The sequence below is a fragment of the Equus caballus genome, chromosome 29 (assembly GCF_041296265.1).
Source record: "Equus caballus isolate H_3958 breed thoroughbred chromosome 29, TB-T2T, whole genome shotgun sequence".
NCBI lineage: Eukaryota > Metazoa > Chordata > Mammalia > Perissodactyla > Equidae > Equus > Equus caballus.
The window spans coordinates 33925218-33943916 of record NC_091712.1 but is presented as its reverse complement, the minus strand read 5'-3'; the positions used below and the strand labels follow the sequence as shown (position 1 = coordinate 33943916).

At 37.9% G+C, this 18699-nt stretch overlaps 1 protein-coding gene across 3 annotated transcripts in view; it reads right to left on the bottom strand.

Annotated features, from left to right (window-relative positions):
• UPF2 (UPF2 regulator of nonsense mediated mRNA decay) overlaps window positions 1-18642 on the bottom strand; it is a 112580-nt gene extending 93938 nt beyond the window's left edge. For 2 of the 3 annotated variants that reach the window (XM_023632148.2, XM_001916601.6), the window contains exons 1-3: window positions 18153-18301; window positions 12822-13198; window positions 9650-10429 (exon numbers count right to left, since the gene is read on the bottom strand). In XM_023632148.2, the coding sequence (XP_023487916.1) occupies window positions 9650-10429; window positions 12822-13180 (1139 nt within the window). In that variant the 5' untranslated portion in view covers window positions 13181-13198; window positions 18153-18301. The other variant, XM_070255268.1, reaches the window with a different exon arrangement.
• Between the last annotated feature and the right edge of the window lie 57 nt (window positions 18643-18699).

Sequence of the window (18699 nt, the reverse complement as noted above, 5' to 3'; positions counted from 1 at the left end):
AACAACATTTTCTGTTTTAGGAATATCAGTTCCCATTAGAAGTACAAGATAGATCAATGTATAGATTAGTTACTATTCATAAAATCAAATCCTTTATTTTTGCCAAATCTGGCCTATTAGGATCTAAAATGAGAAATTTTCACTCAGTTTCTTATGATTTAAATATACAGTAGACAATATCATTCTACAAAAAGATTAGTAAAATGCCAAAATAGTTTAACCACAATAATCCAAGCTAAACAGTATTTCTCTAAAAACTTTGAAAATACCGTCATTAAAGAGTAGTTTCTCTCTTTAAACATTTATTTCAGACTAATTTCATACATAAAACAAAGTTTCTTTTAGTAAGTTTTATAAATGAATTTTAAAAATTAAAACAAAACCCCAAAGCATTTAAAAATATTCAACCCACGAGACACATGACACATTACTTTGAATGACCTTGTTAGAACTTTTAACTGGAAGTTATGTCATTTTTGAAGTTAAAAAAAAAAGGCATTAAGGGGCTGGCCTGGTGGCATAATGGTTAAGTCCTGCACACTCCACTTCGGCAGCCCAGGTTCATGGGTTCAAATCCTGGACGTGGACCTATACCAGTTATCAAGCCATGCTGTTGCCGCAAGCCCTATATAAAATAGAGGAAGATGAGCAGAGATGGTGGCTGAGGGCCACTCTTCCTCAGACAAAAAGAGGAAGATTGGCAAAAGGTGTTAGCTCAAGGCCACTCTTCCTCTCCAAAAAAAAAGAAAGAAAAAAGTCATTAAAATTAAATAAATGAAATAAATTATTTGAATAAATCATACTCAAAAGTAGACTACTCTAAAATGTCCTGCAGAGAATTATTAGGAAAAATGTCAATTAATAAAAACAAGAGTTTATTCTGAAGCAAATAACATTAAAAGGGATAATGATAGTTCTAAGGGATTTCAAAACCTCTCATGACAGTTAAGAAGTGAAATGATTTCAGTACTCGAAAAGAAATTGGGAAATATCTCAAAATAACACAATCTGGAACTTTACTTCTCTAACAAGTTGTGACAGGCTGGTCATCTGAAGAACATATATCCAGTTTTAGGTTATACAATATTCACTAAGGATTTATGATATACAAGCAGTAGGAAGGTGATGACTATTTATTAGAATAGAAAATGAGCGGTGCCCAGTGGCATAGTGGTTAAGTTTGCGTGCTCTACTTCGGTGGCCCAGAGTTTGCCAGTTCGAATCCTGGGCACAGACCTACATACCGCTCATCAAGCCATGCTGTGGTGGCACCTCACGTTAAAAAAGAAACAGAGGAAGATTGGTACAGATGTCAGCTCAGCAACAATCTTCCTCAAGCAAAAAGAGGAAGACTGGCAACACATGTGGGCTCAGGGTCAATCTTTCTCACCAAAATAAATAAATAAATAAAAATAAATATTGCAAATGCACACTCCTTTTCCAGTATCAACCTCACTTTCAAACATCTGCCTGGAACTTTGCATTGGGTCAATTGAAAGTGGCTTGATTCTATGACAGGTCCCTTTGTATGCATTCTAGGCCCTTTCCAGTCCTCCTGGAACCAATTTAAAACTTTGAAGCTTCAGAGAGACTCCTCACCCTCCCCTAAAGTTCAATTCTGTGATCAAACTTTTTAACAGTACTAATTTACCTAAAAACTTAATTTATATGTGCTTGGGGTACTACCTAGTGAGAACAGTCCTCAGTAAAAGGCTTAGATTTTGGTTGGCTTGTTTTCTAATCAATCTCACACTGAGCACGTGACAAGCAGTACAGAATACCAACGAAAGGGCATTAGAAGAGCTACGTTATACATAAAACTTATATAGTCACACGCATTTCCTCGACCATTTATTTAATATACCTTTACTAAATACCTGACTAACCCCGTGGCATGTAGTAAAGATTACAGATTTGAAGCAGAGAAATAACCTATCATAGGTGTCTGAACATTCAAAATCCCTAGAATTTGAGATTTGAATAAAATTAAAATGAAACATTTTTTAATCAATGTACTTCTATGTCAGTTTTTTATAAGTTTATGAAGCCTATAGGAAAAGATTTTCAGTTTGATTAAATTTTTAGAAGACCTATATGAGGGAACTAAACATCAAACAGCACATTTGACCAGAGAACCTTTCTGTACATCAGTATAAATCTCACCAAAAATTTCTTATGTGAATTCCATGGGAATATGTCACTAAGCAAAATCAAGTTGAAGATACGATTCACCACACATTTTCATTACAATCTCTTCAGAGGCACAGCTATTACAGAAAGTTGAATTGAAAGCCATTGTTTTGAGATTGTCATAAATCAGAGGTGAGCAAACTTTTTTCTGCAAAGGGCCAAATAATAAATATTTCAGGCTTTGCAGACCATACGGTCTCTGTTGCAACTACTCAACTGATATAGCACAAAAGCAACCATACTGAAATATTACATATTGTCATATGCAAACAAAAGAGTGTGACGATGTTCCAATAAAAATTTATGGACAACAAAATTTGAACTTCATATAATATTTCACAAAATATTCTTTTAATTTTTTTTCAACCATTTAAAAAGGTAAAGACCATTCTTAGCTCACTGGCTGTACGAAAACTAGTGGTGGACGTGATGTGGCCTGCAGGCCAGTTTGCCAATCCCTGTCACAAATGGAGTTAACTGAGTCAGTACCACTGTTAAATGTATTATCAACAAGTTCATCCCATCTTACGAGAGCACTACACGATAGGCAAGTACTGGTACCATTTTAAAGATGTGAAAAGTAAGCCAGGAAAACTAAATGAATTCCGAGTCTTATTCATCATAATAAAAATAAAAGAAAGTAGACCTCCTTCACCCAATATATATGAGACATCACGGTCTGGAAGCACCTCTAAGGTACATCAATCCTTGACTTAACTAATTTAATATTGTAAAACACAGAAAATATCAAATAGTCTATTCTTGAATCAAGCATTATATCTCATAAGCAAGAAAAGTCATAAATGCCTCAAAAAATTCTAGTATTAAAAGACATTTTTTCAGGGCTGCCCCGGTGGCGCAGCAGTTAAGTTCGCACTTTCCACTTCGGTGGCCCAGGGTTCACTGGTTCGGATCCCGGGTGCAGACATGGCATAGCTTGGCAAGCCGTGCTGTGGTAGGCATCCCACATATAAAGTGGAGGAAGATGGGCACGCATGTTAGCTCAGGGCCAGTCTTCCTCAGCAAAAAGAGGAGGATTGGCAGCAGATGTTAGCTCAGGGCTAATCTTCCTCAAAAAAAACCACAATGCATTATCTGGGGCCAGCCCCGTGGCTGAGTGGTTAAGTTTGCGTGCTCCGTTTCGGCGGCCCAGGGTTTCGCTGGTTTGGCTCCTGGGTGCGGATATGGCACCGCTCATCAGGCCATGCTGAGGTGGTGTCCCACATGCCACAACTAAAAGGACCTACAACTAAGAATATACAACTACATACCGGGGGGCTTTCGGGAGAAAAAGGAATAAAATAAAATCTTAAAGAAAAAAGACTTTTCTTTTTTCTATTTTTTTTCATTTTTATTGTTATTGCTTGGCTTTCTTGCTATTTCTTTTATTCTGTATATTGTTTACTCTGTTATTTTCTATTGTTTTAAAACATGAATTTTTAAAATAAGCATGAAAATTTGACAAATTTTCAAAATCATAAAAAGACAGAAATTCTCATTCAAGTCTTTCTGAAGGATTAAGCAGGCAATATATTATGGATAGTGAACTAACACTGAATATTTACACTGCGTCCGATACCGTTATCAAGGGTTCTACACATACGAATTCATTGCATCATTACCCTCAGAGGCAGAGTGCTATTGTTATCCCATTTTACAGAGGAGAAAACTGAACAGGGAGATGTGAGGTAACCCACTCACGGTTACAGAATGAGTGAATGACGGATCTAAGACTTGAACCCAAGCAGGCAGGCTCCAGAGTCCATACCCATAAGTATCACTCTACTGCCTCTCAAAGTAAAGACAAGACAAGTCTTCCCACATTAAGGTGCTTGTTTTATATCCTTTTTGGGGTCCTCCTTTTGTTTAGATTTGACTTGGTAAGTACTGAGTGGCTAATGTGTTTACCAGACACCTTAAAACAAGTACAAGTACTACATGCAGAAGAAGATGAGTGCTATGGAAGATGTGAAAAGCACAGCATGAAGAGTAAGAAGGAACCTGATTCTGTCATTTGCTATCTAAGTCACACTGGGTAAGCTCTTTAACTCCTAAATTTGATCTATCACCTCCAAATTAGAGGTATTTCTTTCAAGGGTACTGTGTAAATCAATTAAGATCATACATATAATGCACTATATTAATGTAAAACAGTATTTTCATCAGGATAAAAGAATGCCAGAGCCCACTGTAGGAAAGGCAAAAACTTCAATTGCAAGTACTATTTTGATTAGTCAAATTAAAAAAGGAAGAAATGTTGCCAAGAACACAGAAAATCCATTTTAGCTTTCACCTTATACAGTCATGCAACATAACAGAACACATGGCCAAAATCTTGAAAAAATAATCATGAAACACAGCCATGAAAAACTACTGGTTTTTACTTATCATCTCCTTTAGCACTCTGTCAAATTTTCATGAGAAGTAACTTAAATTTTCTTTTGGTTTCATTTTAGAATTTGGTTATGGATACCTTATAATCTTGTGTGAACAGACACTAGAACATAGTTAAGTATAACTATACCCACTTATTAAACAACTATGTCAAAGTCACTGAATCAGAATTAAAGAATATCTGGAAGGAGATAACAATCTTAGAGCACTTTTTAAATTGTTAAAGCCTGTTTAAGTCTAAAGCACAATGATATAACATCTTAATAGTGCTTAAATACAACACAATTTATCAAACAATCTTACCTGTAAGGGCAAGGCACAACTTACCTGGAAGCAGAGTGAAGGGTAAAAGCAACACTCTTTAATTTGGGTTACGTGTTTTTAAGTTTCAACACTGGTAAAGTAATGCCTCATGAGTTTGCATTAATTAAACAAACCTCCCTGATTTAACACCTACATTCTGCCTACATGGCTTTTTTTTTTTTTTACTAAACTTTACATCAAATAAATCACTTACTGCTGTTGGACCGAGCATGCAATCATGAAGCTCGTAATTCACCAGTACTGAAAGGAGAAATCTGCCACCACTCCCACCAATCAGGGAAAAAAAGATACTTCAGAATTATTTAAGCAAGAATTCTGACTTAATATCTGAATTCATGATTTCACTATACTACAAGAAACAAATTCTGCTACATAACATTAAGTTATATCTAATAAAAATTAAATCATTTCTTCAACCAATTTTATTAAGTACCCAAAACCTACCAGGTAATATTATCTCTAAGAGAACAGTATCTCCAAGTACAACAGATTTCAAATATAAAGTTAGAGTACTGAATGTAACGAAAAGCAAAACTTACCAAGAAATAAAGTTATTAACTCTAACTTGGAAAATATTACCATATGTTGTTTTTAAATGTGTAAATATTAACTATAACTCCTCAGATCATCACTAATCAAAATGTATAAATAAAAAAAAACATTCTTTTAAGTACAAAAAGCTTATAAATTCAAATTTATTAGAATTCACCCAAGCTAGGATCCAATGTATTGCTTGCTTATAACTGTAAATCCCTCAGGGACTTAGAAACAAAACTAGCTAATACTTATGGTATCAGCCCAGATAACATGAGAAAAGAACCAGTGAGACTCAACAGGTCTCACCCAGTCACTGTCTCCATTCACTCACTACAATGTCTTTAAGAAAAGATTAGAGATTTTATTATTCTATTTTTTCAATTGGTGAATCAATTTTTAAGTATAGACATTAATGAGTATAGACTGAGACTTCACAACCTCTAAAAACAGCGCCATCTCCCAGGTTAATTAAAACCACCAAGAGCATCTAGGATTCACAGGCCAAAGATACAGCGCACTTGATTTTTTTTAAACCACCATTATTAAGATACTGAATAAAGGCTTAAAGTAATTTAACTACACATGAGTCTTAAATATCCACTAGCCTAGCACTTAGATTTCTAGCATTATCATGTCTAAGAGAAAACTTACTGGAAAAAACTATGGCCCATGATTTAGTCCCATGCTGTAGAAAAACCTCAAAAAAACAACTGGATAATACCTGGTGGGGTAGAACTTTCAGAAACTGGTCATTTTAACAGTACACTGTAATGTACTCTCTTAGAAGTAAGGAGACTGACGTTAGGCCAAGCAGGCACTCCACACTAATCCATTTCTCACATCTTCTTTGATCAGTCAGGTATTTAAATCTTCACTACAGAGGCTGCTCAAATTGAAGCTATCCTAAGGCATGAGTGATTTATGAAGCTGTATGCCAATATCTTCTATACTGTGATTAAGATTCTCACATCCCCCAAAGTATTACATCTAAGTGGACAGTCTCCCATGATAAAACAACTCCTACAACTAAGGCCAATTTACATGAAGTAAATAACCTCCTCTAATAACCATAGGTTAATACTTCTCTATTTAAACAAGTAAAAGTTTCTAGGGAAAGGCCACTAAGCTGTGCTCTTAACACTATATCCTGTTCAAAATTTTCATTGGTAAAATAAAATAACAAATGTTGGAGAGGTTGTGAAGAAAAAGGAATCCTCATACACTGCTGGTGGGAATGCAAACTGGTGCAGACACTATGGAAAACAGTATGGAGATTTCTCAAAAAAGTAAAAGCAGAAATACCATCTGACCCAGCCATCCCACTACTGGGTATCTACCCAAAGAACTTGAAATCAGCAATTCAAAGAGACATATGCACCCCTATACTCACTGCAGCATTATTCACAACAGCCAAGACACGGAAGCAACCTAAAAGCATGTCGACTGATGATTGAATAAACAAGACAGTATATATTTTATCCTTTTTTATGGCTGAGTAGTATTCCATTGTGTGTGTGTGTGTGTGTGTGTGTGTGTGTGTGTGTGTATGTATATATACACAATGGAATACTACTCAGCCATAAAAAAGGATAAAATTATCCCATTCACAACAACATGGATGGACCTTGAGGGTACTATGTTAAGTGAAATAAGCCAGATAAAGAAAGACAATCTGTGTATGACTCCACTCATATGTGGAAGATAAACATGTGGACGAAGAGAACAGATTAGTGGTTACCAGAGACAAGGGGGAGTTGGGGGTGGGCACAAAGGATGAAGTGGTGCACCTACAATATGACTGACAAATAATAACGTACAACTGAAATTTCACAAGGTTGTAAACTATCATAACCTCAATAAAAAATAAAATAGAAAAAAAATTTTTCATTGGTGACGTGAATAATCAAAGAACAGAAGGTCTGTTTATCAAAGCTGAATATGACCAGCAGATAAGTACAATTAATAAATATACCTGTAATCACTGTTCAAAATTATCATTAGGCTAAAATAATATGCCAAAGCATCTAAACAAAGTTTAAAAGAGACAAATAAGTCTGTATTTAGGTTTAAAAAATTATTTTGCTAGTTCAAGGTAAAGAAGTGGCTTGGGAGCAGTTCAGTCGAGAAATTAGGCTTTAGGTGTGTATCAGCCTAACAAAAAGTCAAAAGAATGACAAGGCAGCTATGAAAACCCAAAGAATTTTAAGTCACCGGTGGAAAAGAAAGCATCCAAAACAAATGTCCTAAGGACAGTGAGTTGCCTAGAAATCATGGAGCAAACTGAAGGAAGCGGAGGTGTTTAGCCTGGAGAAGATGAAAGGGAAACACCTTGGCAGTCAGCACATATCTGAGATGTTATCATGGGTATAAGATGAGACACTTTCCATGCCAGCGCTTCTCAAACTCTCTGTGCTAAAAGAAAAAGTTTTTTTCCAATCATTGCAGATACTTTCATGAAATACAGCAATAATATCATGGCAATGGAAAATTGCTATAAAAATGTCTAACTGCTTATTAGTCTCAGTGTCTATACTTAATTTATTGTAAACAGGTAAACAGTTCACAGACCCCCACTTTGAGTAGCTTTATTCCATCTGTACCAGAAAAAAGTAAAGCCAAGGGAACCATTTTATGGGGAATTAAATTTCAGCTTGAATTCCTAGTAAACAGGTGTGTCCAACATTAGAAAGGCTCCGAGGACTAAGCTCCTTTGATTTTCAGAGGAAGAATAACTTATCTGTCAGATAATCTATAAACTGGATTCCTGCATGGGAAGGGTGACTGGATTAAATCATTGCAGAATCTCTCCACCCTTTAACCTTCTGTGAGGCCAATCAAAAGTAAACACACACACATAACCCTTAAAATAGTCAATAAAAAGTAATCAAAGCATACTTACAAAATCAGTTGTGATGTATTAGGTAGAACATATGGGAAAAGGACTAGGAAAATGACAAAACACCATGTAAATCATAATTAAGAAACCTTAAATATGTGGGAATCATTCATAGAGGACCACTATTTTCCTTTTTACTCATTATTGATCTATAAATACATTCTGAAGTTGCCTCTTCAAAGTTCAAAACAGTCCTCACTATTCAAAAACAGAAAACAAGGATTCCTTTTTTAAGAAACATTGAGGAACACCACTGCCGTCTTAAATTCTTACTTCTGGGTGACCCTCAGCCAACAGGATTTAGCCACAGAGTCTGCATCCCCCTTGATCCTGACCTAACTGTATCACTGACATCACTATTACGGTCTTCTCTTCTGGTTAAGTCAATCACCAGGCAGTCCTCCCTGAATGCAAGCTCTAGGCTCCTGGGAATAGAAAAGTGTACTCCCCCAAAATATTTCCTGATCAACAGCAATTTCAGACTGTCAACCATACACTTCAAACAGCTACAAAGTACTTAGCCAAAGGCTGTTTCTGCACCCCCTGAGCCTCCTCCAAATCCGTCTTCCATAAAAGTTGACCTAATGCCCACCAACTTCATCAACTTCCAGTTTACTGATGCCTCCTAGGTGCAGATGCTACACACCAGTCTATGATGTACAGTATCTTACAACAATCAAAGGTGACTCCTAAATCCAGTGTCTTTACTAACTACCACAGGTACAGACATTATTCCTATAGAATTTTAAATGGATGTCTCCAGGAGAAAGAATCTTATAAATGCATTTTACATAGTTGTATTTAAGAAATTTGTTCACAGCTAATTTGGTGTACTATTTTCCAAATTTCTGATCTAAAACACCACTGATAATGACTTTTCTTAAAAGTGCAAATAAGACGGACATCAAAAAATTAAAATATAAAACAATGAAAGCAAACCTGTTATAGAGAGGGAACAGCAAAACACACAGAAAAATAATAGCAGATAAGGTAAAGTGACAGAGAAAGAAAATTTATCCCTCAACATTAAGGAGTTTTTTTAAATCACAGGAAGAAAACACATCTACAAAGTAAAAAGCACCATATCCTTGCCAGATTTCTTTTAAAATCAGACACAAAATCTATCACAGACTCACATTTAAACACGAGTACTTAGACTGTTACACTTGGAAATTTTCCTGGAATGTTAAGAAATCACCTGCAATGAGCCCTTTTCCACAAGTTCTTTCAGTGGCATGAAGACTTTAAAAATTTTTAAGTATGAGCTCCAAAATAAATTCTCAATTCTGAGAAACATTTGAAAATCACCTGTTTTGTCTCTCAGTATTCTGTAGCTCCCTGTGGTCCCTTTTCAGGTGTTTGGTCAAAGACGTAAAGTATTCTTTTAAAAGATTCTGGAAAGGTTGTTGTTTCTCTGGACTAATTATCTCACTAGGAGGAAAACCCAAATTGAACTTCTCGGCAGCGCTCTTCACTTTCCTTGGGGCAAGTCCGGCAATATCATCTCCACAATGTCGACAAAAACTAATCACCACAGAAACGTGAGTATGGGATTCCCGATCAGCATTAATAATATTTTTTAGCTGTTCATAGATCAAGGAAAGACCTTCCTTGTCAGTGAAAATCCCAACTATTGTCAATTCTGCAATGAAACGTAAATCAGTTCTTAACTTGGTAATGTTAGGTGTTTTCTCCTCTTTCCTTGCCTCAAAATGTTTTTTCCAAACCTGAAGAAGGGATGGGGCAAAGTCAGCATAGCGCTGGTGAAAGAGAGAGCATAAGTGCACAGCACAATTCACATCAGATATTTTTAGCTTTGCTTCCACAATAGAAGCTACAGCTTCTGCAATGTACTTGCTTAAATTTAGGCCATTAAAATCATGGGACAAGGAGTCTCTCTGTTGTTCCGTAATAGTTTTTAGTTTCTTGACAAAAGCAGTATTTTTCTTCAAACTTGAATCTAGTCGGCTAAAGAAATTTTCCTCTGGTCGGCTGTCGGGAGCATTTTGGTTTTTGCTACGAAGTTCCTTCCTTAACTGATGTCGCTCCCAAGCTTCCTGATGAAGCTGCAAGGATTCCTCTTTCTCTCTACAGAAAAAACAAACAAACAAGTAAATAAAATACTCGATATACTGGGCATTATTGACAAATCCCATGAGTGAAAGCCAATGAAAAAGTAATCACGTAAGCATCAGCATCCAAGAGGAACAAAGATGCAAAGGGCTCTTTCACTACTTTTAAAGACATTTTATTAATGATTTAAGAAAATGAGAACCAGGGGCCAGCCCCGTGGCTCAGTGGTTAAGTTCGAGCACTCCGGTTCAGTGGCTCAGGGTTTCATCGGTTCGGATCCTGGGCGCAGACATGGCCCCGCTCAACAGGCCATGCTGAGGTGGCATCCTACATGCCACAACTAGAAGGACCCACAACTAAAAAATATACAACTATGTACTGGGGGTATTTGGGGAGAAAAAAGCAAAAAAAAAAAGAAAAGAAAAGAAAAGAAAAAGAACCAGTATACTGGGAATACAAAATGCGTTAGAAGGGAAGATTCTGAATAACTCAATTAAAAATCATTCTGCCAGTTGGCAAGATAAATGGATAAAACACTTTCGTCAATTAAACCTCAAAAAGCTAAAAAAATAAATAAATGGATAAGACACATGAGGTTTAAGATGAAAAATATAAAATAATATGCTTAGGAAGGATATAAACCTAAAACAGGTAAAAGCATTGCGCAAACAGAAAAAAAAAATGTCCACAAAGAATACTTCAAAGAATAAGCATTTTAAAAGAATGTATTAAAAATGTTTTGAGATGTTAAGTACCATTTTTCTATACTTCAGCATTAACCAAACCTTTAATAAAGTACCTTGCTAGGTTTGGAGCCTTAAAATTCAAGTGAGATTAAGAAAATCTGGAAAGGAACCAGAAGACAACTATCAGATCAAAGCACTTTAATAAAAGTTAAGTTAAAGGTAGGGACAATATGACTTTAAAGTTTCTGAGATACCAAAATATATAACTTGAAAAATACAAATTTCTAAAAAAGTCCACTTTCATCTGTCTGAGATAACCATACCTGAGCTACCTTATAATTCCATGATTTCCCACTAAAAGACACACTATGTTAACAGGGAGTTGTGCATCCACTACTGGGAACACAGACATGTGAATGTCTCCTGGAAGTCTCCCAGGCACACACACACAGGATTAGCAGGGAGAGTTCACTTTAAAAGGTTGGGTTTTTGGTTGTTTTATTTTAAGCTCTTTGTATGGAAAGGGAGAGGGAGCAAAAGTTACAGGGAAATTGAATATTCTTGTGAATTTAAAAAAACATATATTCCAAAACTGGCCACTACTATTGCCTTCAGCCCTAAGGCTCCAGTTGCTCATTAAAAATAGAGGTACTAAAGAAGAACTCTGGTAAGAAACTAGGTGGCTGAGCTGCTCTAGAGATCTGTGAAAATTCAGGTTTGCAAACAGCTTTTTAAATTACATATACTGAGAGAAGAGCTCACGCTATTCAACAATTGACATTTTTGTTACATCTTAGCAGTCTACCTCATTTTTCACCAGTTTGTTATATTACTTGCATCCATTTATAAGGTTAAAAGTAAATTTGGATAAAGATTAGAATGGGAGACATTCTGGAACTGTACTCAAGGACAAAGGTTTTAAAGTCAGCCCAACCCAGGTTCAAATCACAACAGCTCCACTGTATACTGTGACCTTAGGCAAGTTACTTAACCTCTTTAAACATTGTTTTATTAATCTGTAAAATGAAGATCATAAAACTTACTTCATTAGGACTTTCTTAAGGATATTTGCTGATATACTTTGTACAGTGCCTGGCACATAACAGAACCTCAACAAATAGCGGCCATTAAGAAATAAAGATTTTCAACTTAGGGGCTGGCCCAGTGGTGCAGTGGTTAAGTTCGCATGTTCCGCTTCAGTGGCCCGGGGTTTGCCCGTTCGGATCCCGGGTGCAGACCTATGCACTGCTTGTTAGGCCATGCTGTGGCAGGCATCCCACATATAAAGGAGAGGAAAATGGGCATGGATGTTAGCTCAGGGCCAGTCTTCCTCAGCAAAAAAAAAAGAGGAAGACTGGCAGCAGATATTAGTTCAGGGCCAATCTTCCTCAAAAAAAAAAAAATAAATAAAATAAAAGATTTTCAACATAAAAAGATGAAGTATACCATGAAAAAAGCTTTTTTAAAAAAACGAAAGCAATCCAGATTACTCTAGACTTCAAAAATATTCATTAAAGATTGTTATTATTATTTAATTTAAAGAATTAAAGCACTGTAAGCATGCCTCTAGGCAGTGAAACTAACAGAACAAGTAAGTTAAGATACTCCCAACTCTTAAGGAGCAGCATCTCCGAAGTTTTCATTTCAAATAATCACTGTTTTGCCAAAACATTTCGATCTTCCCCTTCCTTCACTTCATTAACTAAAATAAATGTTCTTACTTCAACTGGGCGGCTTCTTCTTCTTGCTGACGTTTTGCCTGCTCTTCTTGCTTCTTTCTCTCTTCCTCTTCATGTTTCTTTTTTTCTTCTTCTTTTTTCTTTAATTCCTCCTCTGCCTTCACCTTTTCTTCTTCTTTTTTCTTGCGTTCCTTGTCTTCTTTTTTTCTCTTATCTTCTTCCAGTTTCTTCTTTTTATCTTCAGGGACCTTAATAACCTCCTTCTTGGCAGTAAGCTTGATCTCGTCTTTTGGTTTCTCCCTGCTGCTCACTGGCCGCCTTTCACCGCAGTCTTTTTCCTTGTTGTTTAGTAAAGATTCTTTTTCTTCCATACTTGCTGGCTTTTTACGCTCAGCTGGCATTATGTTACCCAGGACAATCTGTAAGAAAAAAAGAATGTCAGTATTGTAAATACAGTGACTTTTTTAGTGATGGGACACTATTTTTTTAAACAGAACAAACCACTGCAACTTGGCAACTGTAAGAGATTAAATAAATGCACGCAAAACAAATACTATTTCTGTGATAAAATAATTTATTGGTCACAGTCCACATTCTATCATTACTAGTTATGCCTAAGTACTTTTCTTTTTACTTTTTATTATGGAAAAATTCAAACACAAACAAAAGTAGAGAACACAAAAGAAGGAACCTCCATATACTCATCACCCAAATTCAACCATTATCAACTCCAAAATGATTTATCATGTAATCCTAAATACATCAGCACATTAGCTGAGAACACTGTGAATCAGTTGTAACCCCAACATTTCACATCCCTTAAGATCTCTTACTATTTCATACAATATTCAACAGAAGTACTTGAGTTGGAACATAAGCGAGCTCTTGCCTCCTATAAATCAACTGACAAAATAAGCAATAGAAGACTCACAAATTTCACCTCATTGTTCTAACCTTATCAAATCTGCAAATACAAAAACTGTCAACTATCTCAAATTAGACTAGACTTTTAATCTCTTCATTAGTATCAGTAAAAGTTAATTTATAAATAAACATAATGATGATTATGAAACCTGTATATTCTCTTCTCTATCTACCAGTACAGTAGTCACCAGCTCAGGGTTTCTCAGGTTTGGCACTACTGACATTTTGGGCAAGATAATTCTTTGGTTGGGGGGATGCAGGGGGAATGGATGCTATCTGTATGAAGTTTAGCAGCATCCCTTCTATCCAGTAGATGCCAGTAGTATCTCCCTAGGAGTGACAACCAAAAACTACTCCAGAGATTGCCAAATGTCCCCTGGGGGAAAATCACCATGAGTTGAAAACCACTGCACTAACCATATGTGGTTATTTACATGTAAATTAATTAAAATTAAAGAGAATTTGAAATTCAGTTCTTCAGTCACTATCCATGTCTCAAGCACTCAGTTCCACATGTGACTAGTGGCTACCACAGGAGACAGTGCAGATATATAACATTTTCACCATTCCAGAAAGTTCTACTGGATAGCACCAGTCTATAGCACAGGCTCTACACAGTGAACTGGAAACAAACTCTGGAACCAAAAAATGTATTTCCCAGCAAAATTCAGGATTTTTCTTTTCTAAAAATAAATTTCTCTACTTAGAACTAGTGTTCTAATATAATTTCTTTTATGGACAGTGCTTCATGTTTTAACTCCCAAATCATTTGAAAGTCGTATATGAGAAAATCAAAACACTTTCTATTTAAGAAACATAGAATTACTTAAACTTCCTAGTTTTTTATTAAAAGCTAAAGATATATACAGTATTCTTAAATATTTTCAAATAGAGGTTTTAAATTACAGCAGTAAAAACTAGGTTAGCAAACAAAACATTTACAATAATAAATATTTGATAAACACACAAAGCATTTATTTCAGCACCCTAATAAAATGTTATAACAGAAAGACACAACCTAGGCCAGCAGAAGCACTTTAACTAAGTTTTGGAGGCACATACCACAGTCTGTACCTTCTCTCAGCCACCTCTTCCTTCCCCTTTTTCTCTTTTACTCTCTTATTCTCTCCACTTGGACATTCTAGGCATTTATTTTGACAATGACACTCAAAGGCTTTAGTTAACCCCACTGGTGGAACTCAGAACAAAAAAAGGCTGTTAATCCTGTTTAAGTAATCATTAAAATATAAAAGAGCACAAGTACTTATTAACGTGGCAAGACCATGTTAAGTGGGAAGTGTAGTTATCAATTCTTATATAGCGTCAACTAAAATACCCACCGTTAATATGAAAATATCATGCCCTAAAAGCGAAGTCAACTTTCAAAACAGAGAATAGTACTAAAAGCTACCATTCATTGGTACCACAGTAAACATCTTACATACACTATCTCATTTAATACTAAAAGCTTTATGAGGTGGGTATTACCTTCTCTATTTTATAAATGAGTAAACTGAGACTGGACCAAGTAACTTGCCCAAGGCCTCCACAGCTGGTGATGGAGCTGGAATCTGAACCCACACTCTGAACCAGTTAGTAAAAACCTTGAGAGTACCAAATTGTCAGCTGGCAGACTTGATCATACATACTGTCTAGGACAAATCACAGAATTATGTATCTCAGAGTAGAAAGAGTCCCTGATAATGGCCAAGTAGTTTTTACTTTATGTTTTTAGCTCTGACAAATTCTAGCTAAGATGTCCAGGACAAGATAATTCCCAACGTAACAATACAAACTTATTTAGGGCTATTTGCCATTACGTACAAAAAAATGATAATATTATACAGAATTTGTATTTTCTGATATGAAGCATCAACAAGCAACATTTCAGTGACAGAAGGAACTACAATCCTCAGACAATAAAAAGAATGGCATCAAAATTTACAATTGTCTCATTTATGAAGATAAAATTAGATATTAAGTTGTTAAAACATAAAGAAATTCACTTAGAATCTGACAAATTCATAAAGGATGACCATTTCTCAGCTCAACAGAGTCTCCCAAACTTTTGCAACTCCCTACAGTATTCATTTATTCAATAAATTTTTAAGTGCCTACCATATCTAACTGTAGTAGGCAACCACGAATTAGATCCTGCTCCAGAGCACAATAATACAGATTCTCAATAACACCCTTAAGTCTTGGTAGTGCTATCTCCTTTGAATCATTTGATCCGTATATTACAAACACATACCCAAAGTACATTTGGAACTAAATTTCAGTAAACAAAAAATATGACGAAAATCTAAAAGTACATGAAAGGCAGCAATGCGGCATGAGAAAATAATACGGGCTTTAAAGTCAGACTTTCAGTTTGCATCCTAACTCTGCAACCTGCTAGCTATGGAAATTGGGAAACTTAACTTGTCTGAGTCCGTTCATCAATAAAATGGCAATGCTGCCACGTCTCTTATGGCACTCTTAAATTTCCAGCTTAGGCGCTAGCATGAGACTTTCAATAAATGTTTATTCTTTTTCACACAGAACACTGAAAAGTTCACCATAAGAAAAGAGATTTTCAGAGTTAGGACCGCTAGATTTTATCTACTCCAATTCTCAACTTTTACATTGAGGCCGCACCACAAGAGTGACCTGCCCAAGATGACACAACTAGTTTAGCAGTTGGGTCAAGACTCATTGTCCAGTGCTCTTTCGCACTATATAACCTGACTCTAAGATTTTAAAAGCCGAATAATTATACAAACAACATGATTCACATCACTATGCATTTGTATTATGTCAACTTAAAAAAATTAAACTGAGCATTAAATGATATTTAAGGAAATGCTAACATTCTTATAAATTCATGCTTTAAAACAGCCAAATATTTTATCTAAAGTGTTTCAGAAAGATTTTCAAGTAAAAACTGGAACTTCAAATAGATTCTATCTCAAAATAATCAAAATAAAAATTAGCGATCTTTTAATTGCAACATGATCAGCTCTTACAAATTGTTTTACTGAGTACAATTACATTCAGACAGTCCTTAAAAGGAAGCCATGCATTAAAACCACCTTCCTAGCTCCCAAAATAGTGTCCCGGCTCTTGGGCTGTATATTTTACTTGGTTTTCTAAATATACTCAACTTCCAAAAGAAAGTAAAACTACTTTACTAGTAAAACAGGTACCAGTGGAGTGTACTGGGGGGACAGAGTGCAGAGAAAGGAGGTGTTTCCCTTTTAAAACAGTCCTTTGCAAAGTACCATATGGACTATGCAGGAAATCACAATCAGACGGCTCTGAAAGTACTCGAGAGTAAGAGAATGCTGTTTTACCTTTTAAGTCTGTTATTCAAAAGGTTCTAAGGGCAGACCCGCACAGGAGCACTATCTCCCAGTCTAACTTTACAGGACATCCTTAGTATAAAAGACTCATTCAAAATTTTACAAATTTCACGAAAGTTCAAAAATGGTTTTCTTGATGAGTCGTACAATCCTTATAAACACCTAAAAATTACGATAAATGAGAAGGGTGTGTGATGGTTTTCCTTTGGTCTGATGCATCCCTACATGTAAGTCCTAAAAGAGCAAGAGAGCTGATGGTCCGGTCCAGTGGTAACCCCAAGCCTGTAAGTTGGCTCTGCTTTGCCAACCTGGAGACCAAACACTCCGTGATCATCTTAGCTCAACAGTACTAACAAGAGAGCACTAGGAGCTCTGGGATGAAGGTAAAGTGAAGAGTCGACCATATGATTCTCATGATCAAAACCCTATATGATCAAAAGGAAGTAACCCGAATAATCTATGCCCACCATTCCCAAATACACCAAAACCCCTTCCCCTATACACACAGCTCCCACAAACCCCTGCTCTGGCTCCACATTCCTGTACCTAACATGCTTCCCCGCCACAACTCCCCTTCCTCAGGGGACCCACGGTCACCGTCGCGGACCATCCCTGCCCCGACCCTAACTTCTCACCCCACTCTCCCTCACCCCCGGAGACCCAGCGTCTCCGGCTGGTCTTCCGACTCCACATCCTCCCACACACGCACCCTCCCCTCTTCCTCGCCCTCGCTTCCCTCCCGCCTCCCCGAACGCTTTCCCCACCTCCCCTCTCTCCCCTCCACACCCCCAAACCCCTTCGCCCCGCCACGGCGGGCTCCCCGCCTCCAGCCCCGAGGCCCAGCCCGGGCATGGGGGGCAGGCGCTCCCTCTCCCGCCCCTCATGTCGGCCCCGGGCCGGGGCACGTTCAGCGGAGCCTCTGGGAGAGGGGTCTGAGGAGGACGACGCCGGACCCGCGGTCCGTCTCCTGCTCGCCGCCCCCGGAGCGCTGGGGTGCGGAGTCGCCTCTCGGGTTCCCCAGGGAGTAGGAGTCCAGGCGGTGCCCCCCGGCCCCGCTTCCTCCGGATCGTTGGAGCGGAGGGGAAGGAGGTTCCTCGGGACTCACCTCGAGCCTGTTGTCAACATTAGCCCCGGGTTTCCCAGCACCAACTCCAGCGCTCGGGCTCTCCCCTCCCCTCCCCCCACCGACTCGCAGCCGAGGGCCCGCCTTCCCTCAGCTCCCCCTCCTCCCTCCGCCCGCCGGCCCGCCCGCCCGCCACTCACCAGCGCGGCCGGGCAGCGAGTGGGGGCGGGGCGGAGGGAGGTGGAAAGGAAGAAGCTGTCCGCGCGATTGCCAGATCGAGAACAGTCCGGGTCGCCCGCCCCCTGGCATATCGATGCCCCGAGCTTAGCTCTGGGGTAGCGGTCGCTAGAGAAGGTTCAGGTAGGCGCCGTACACTTAGTGGCTGGTTCAAATTGCTCAGTCGATGAGAGGAGAGAATTTTTCAGACAGGCAAATAGTAGGGCAGCCACAACCAGCCCCTCAAGCCAGGGCCCCAGCAGAGAGGAGGAGTGTTCCGAGGACCGAAGGCAGGAAGTGGATTGGTCGCCAGGAAAGGGAAAGCGCCTGAATTGGAGATGCGCAGGCGCAGGCGCTTCGGAGGCGGGCGGGC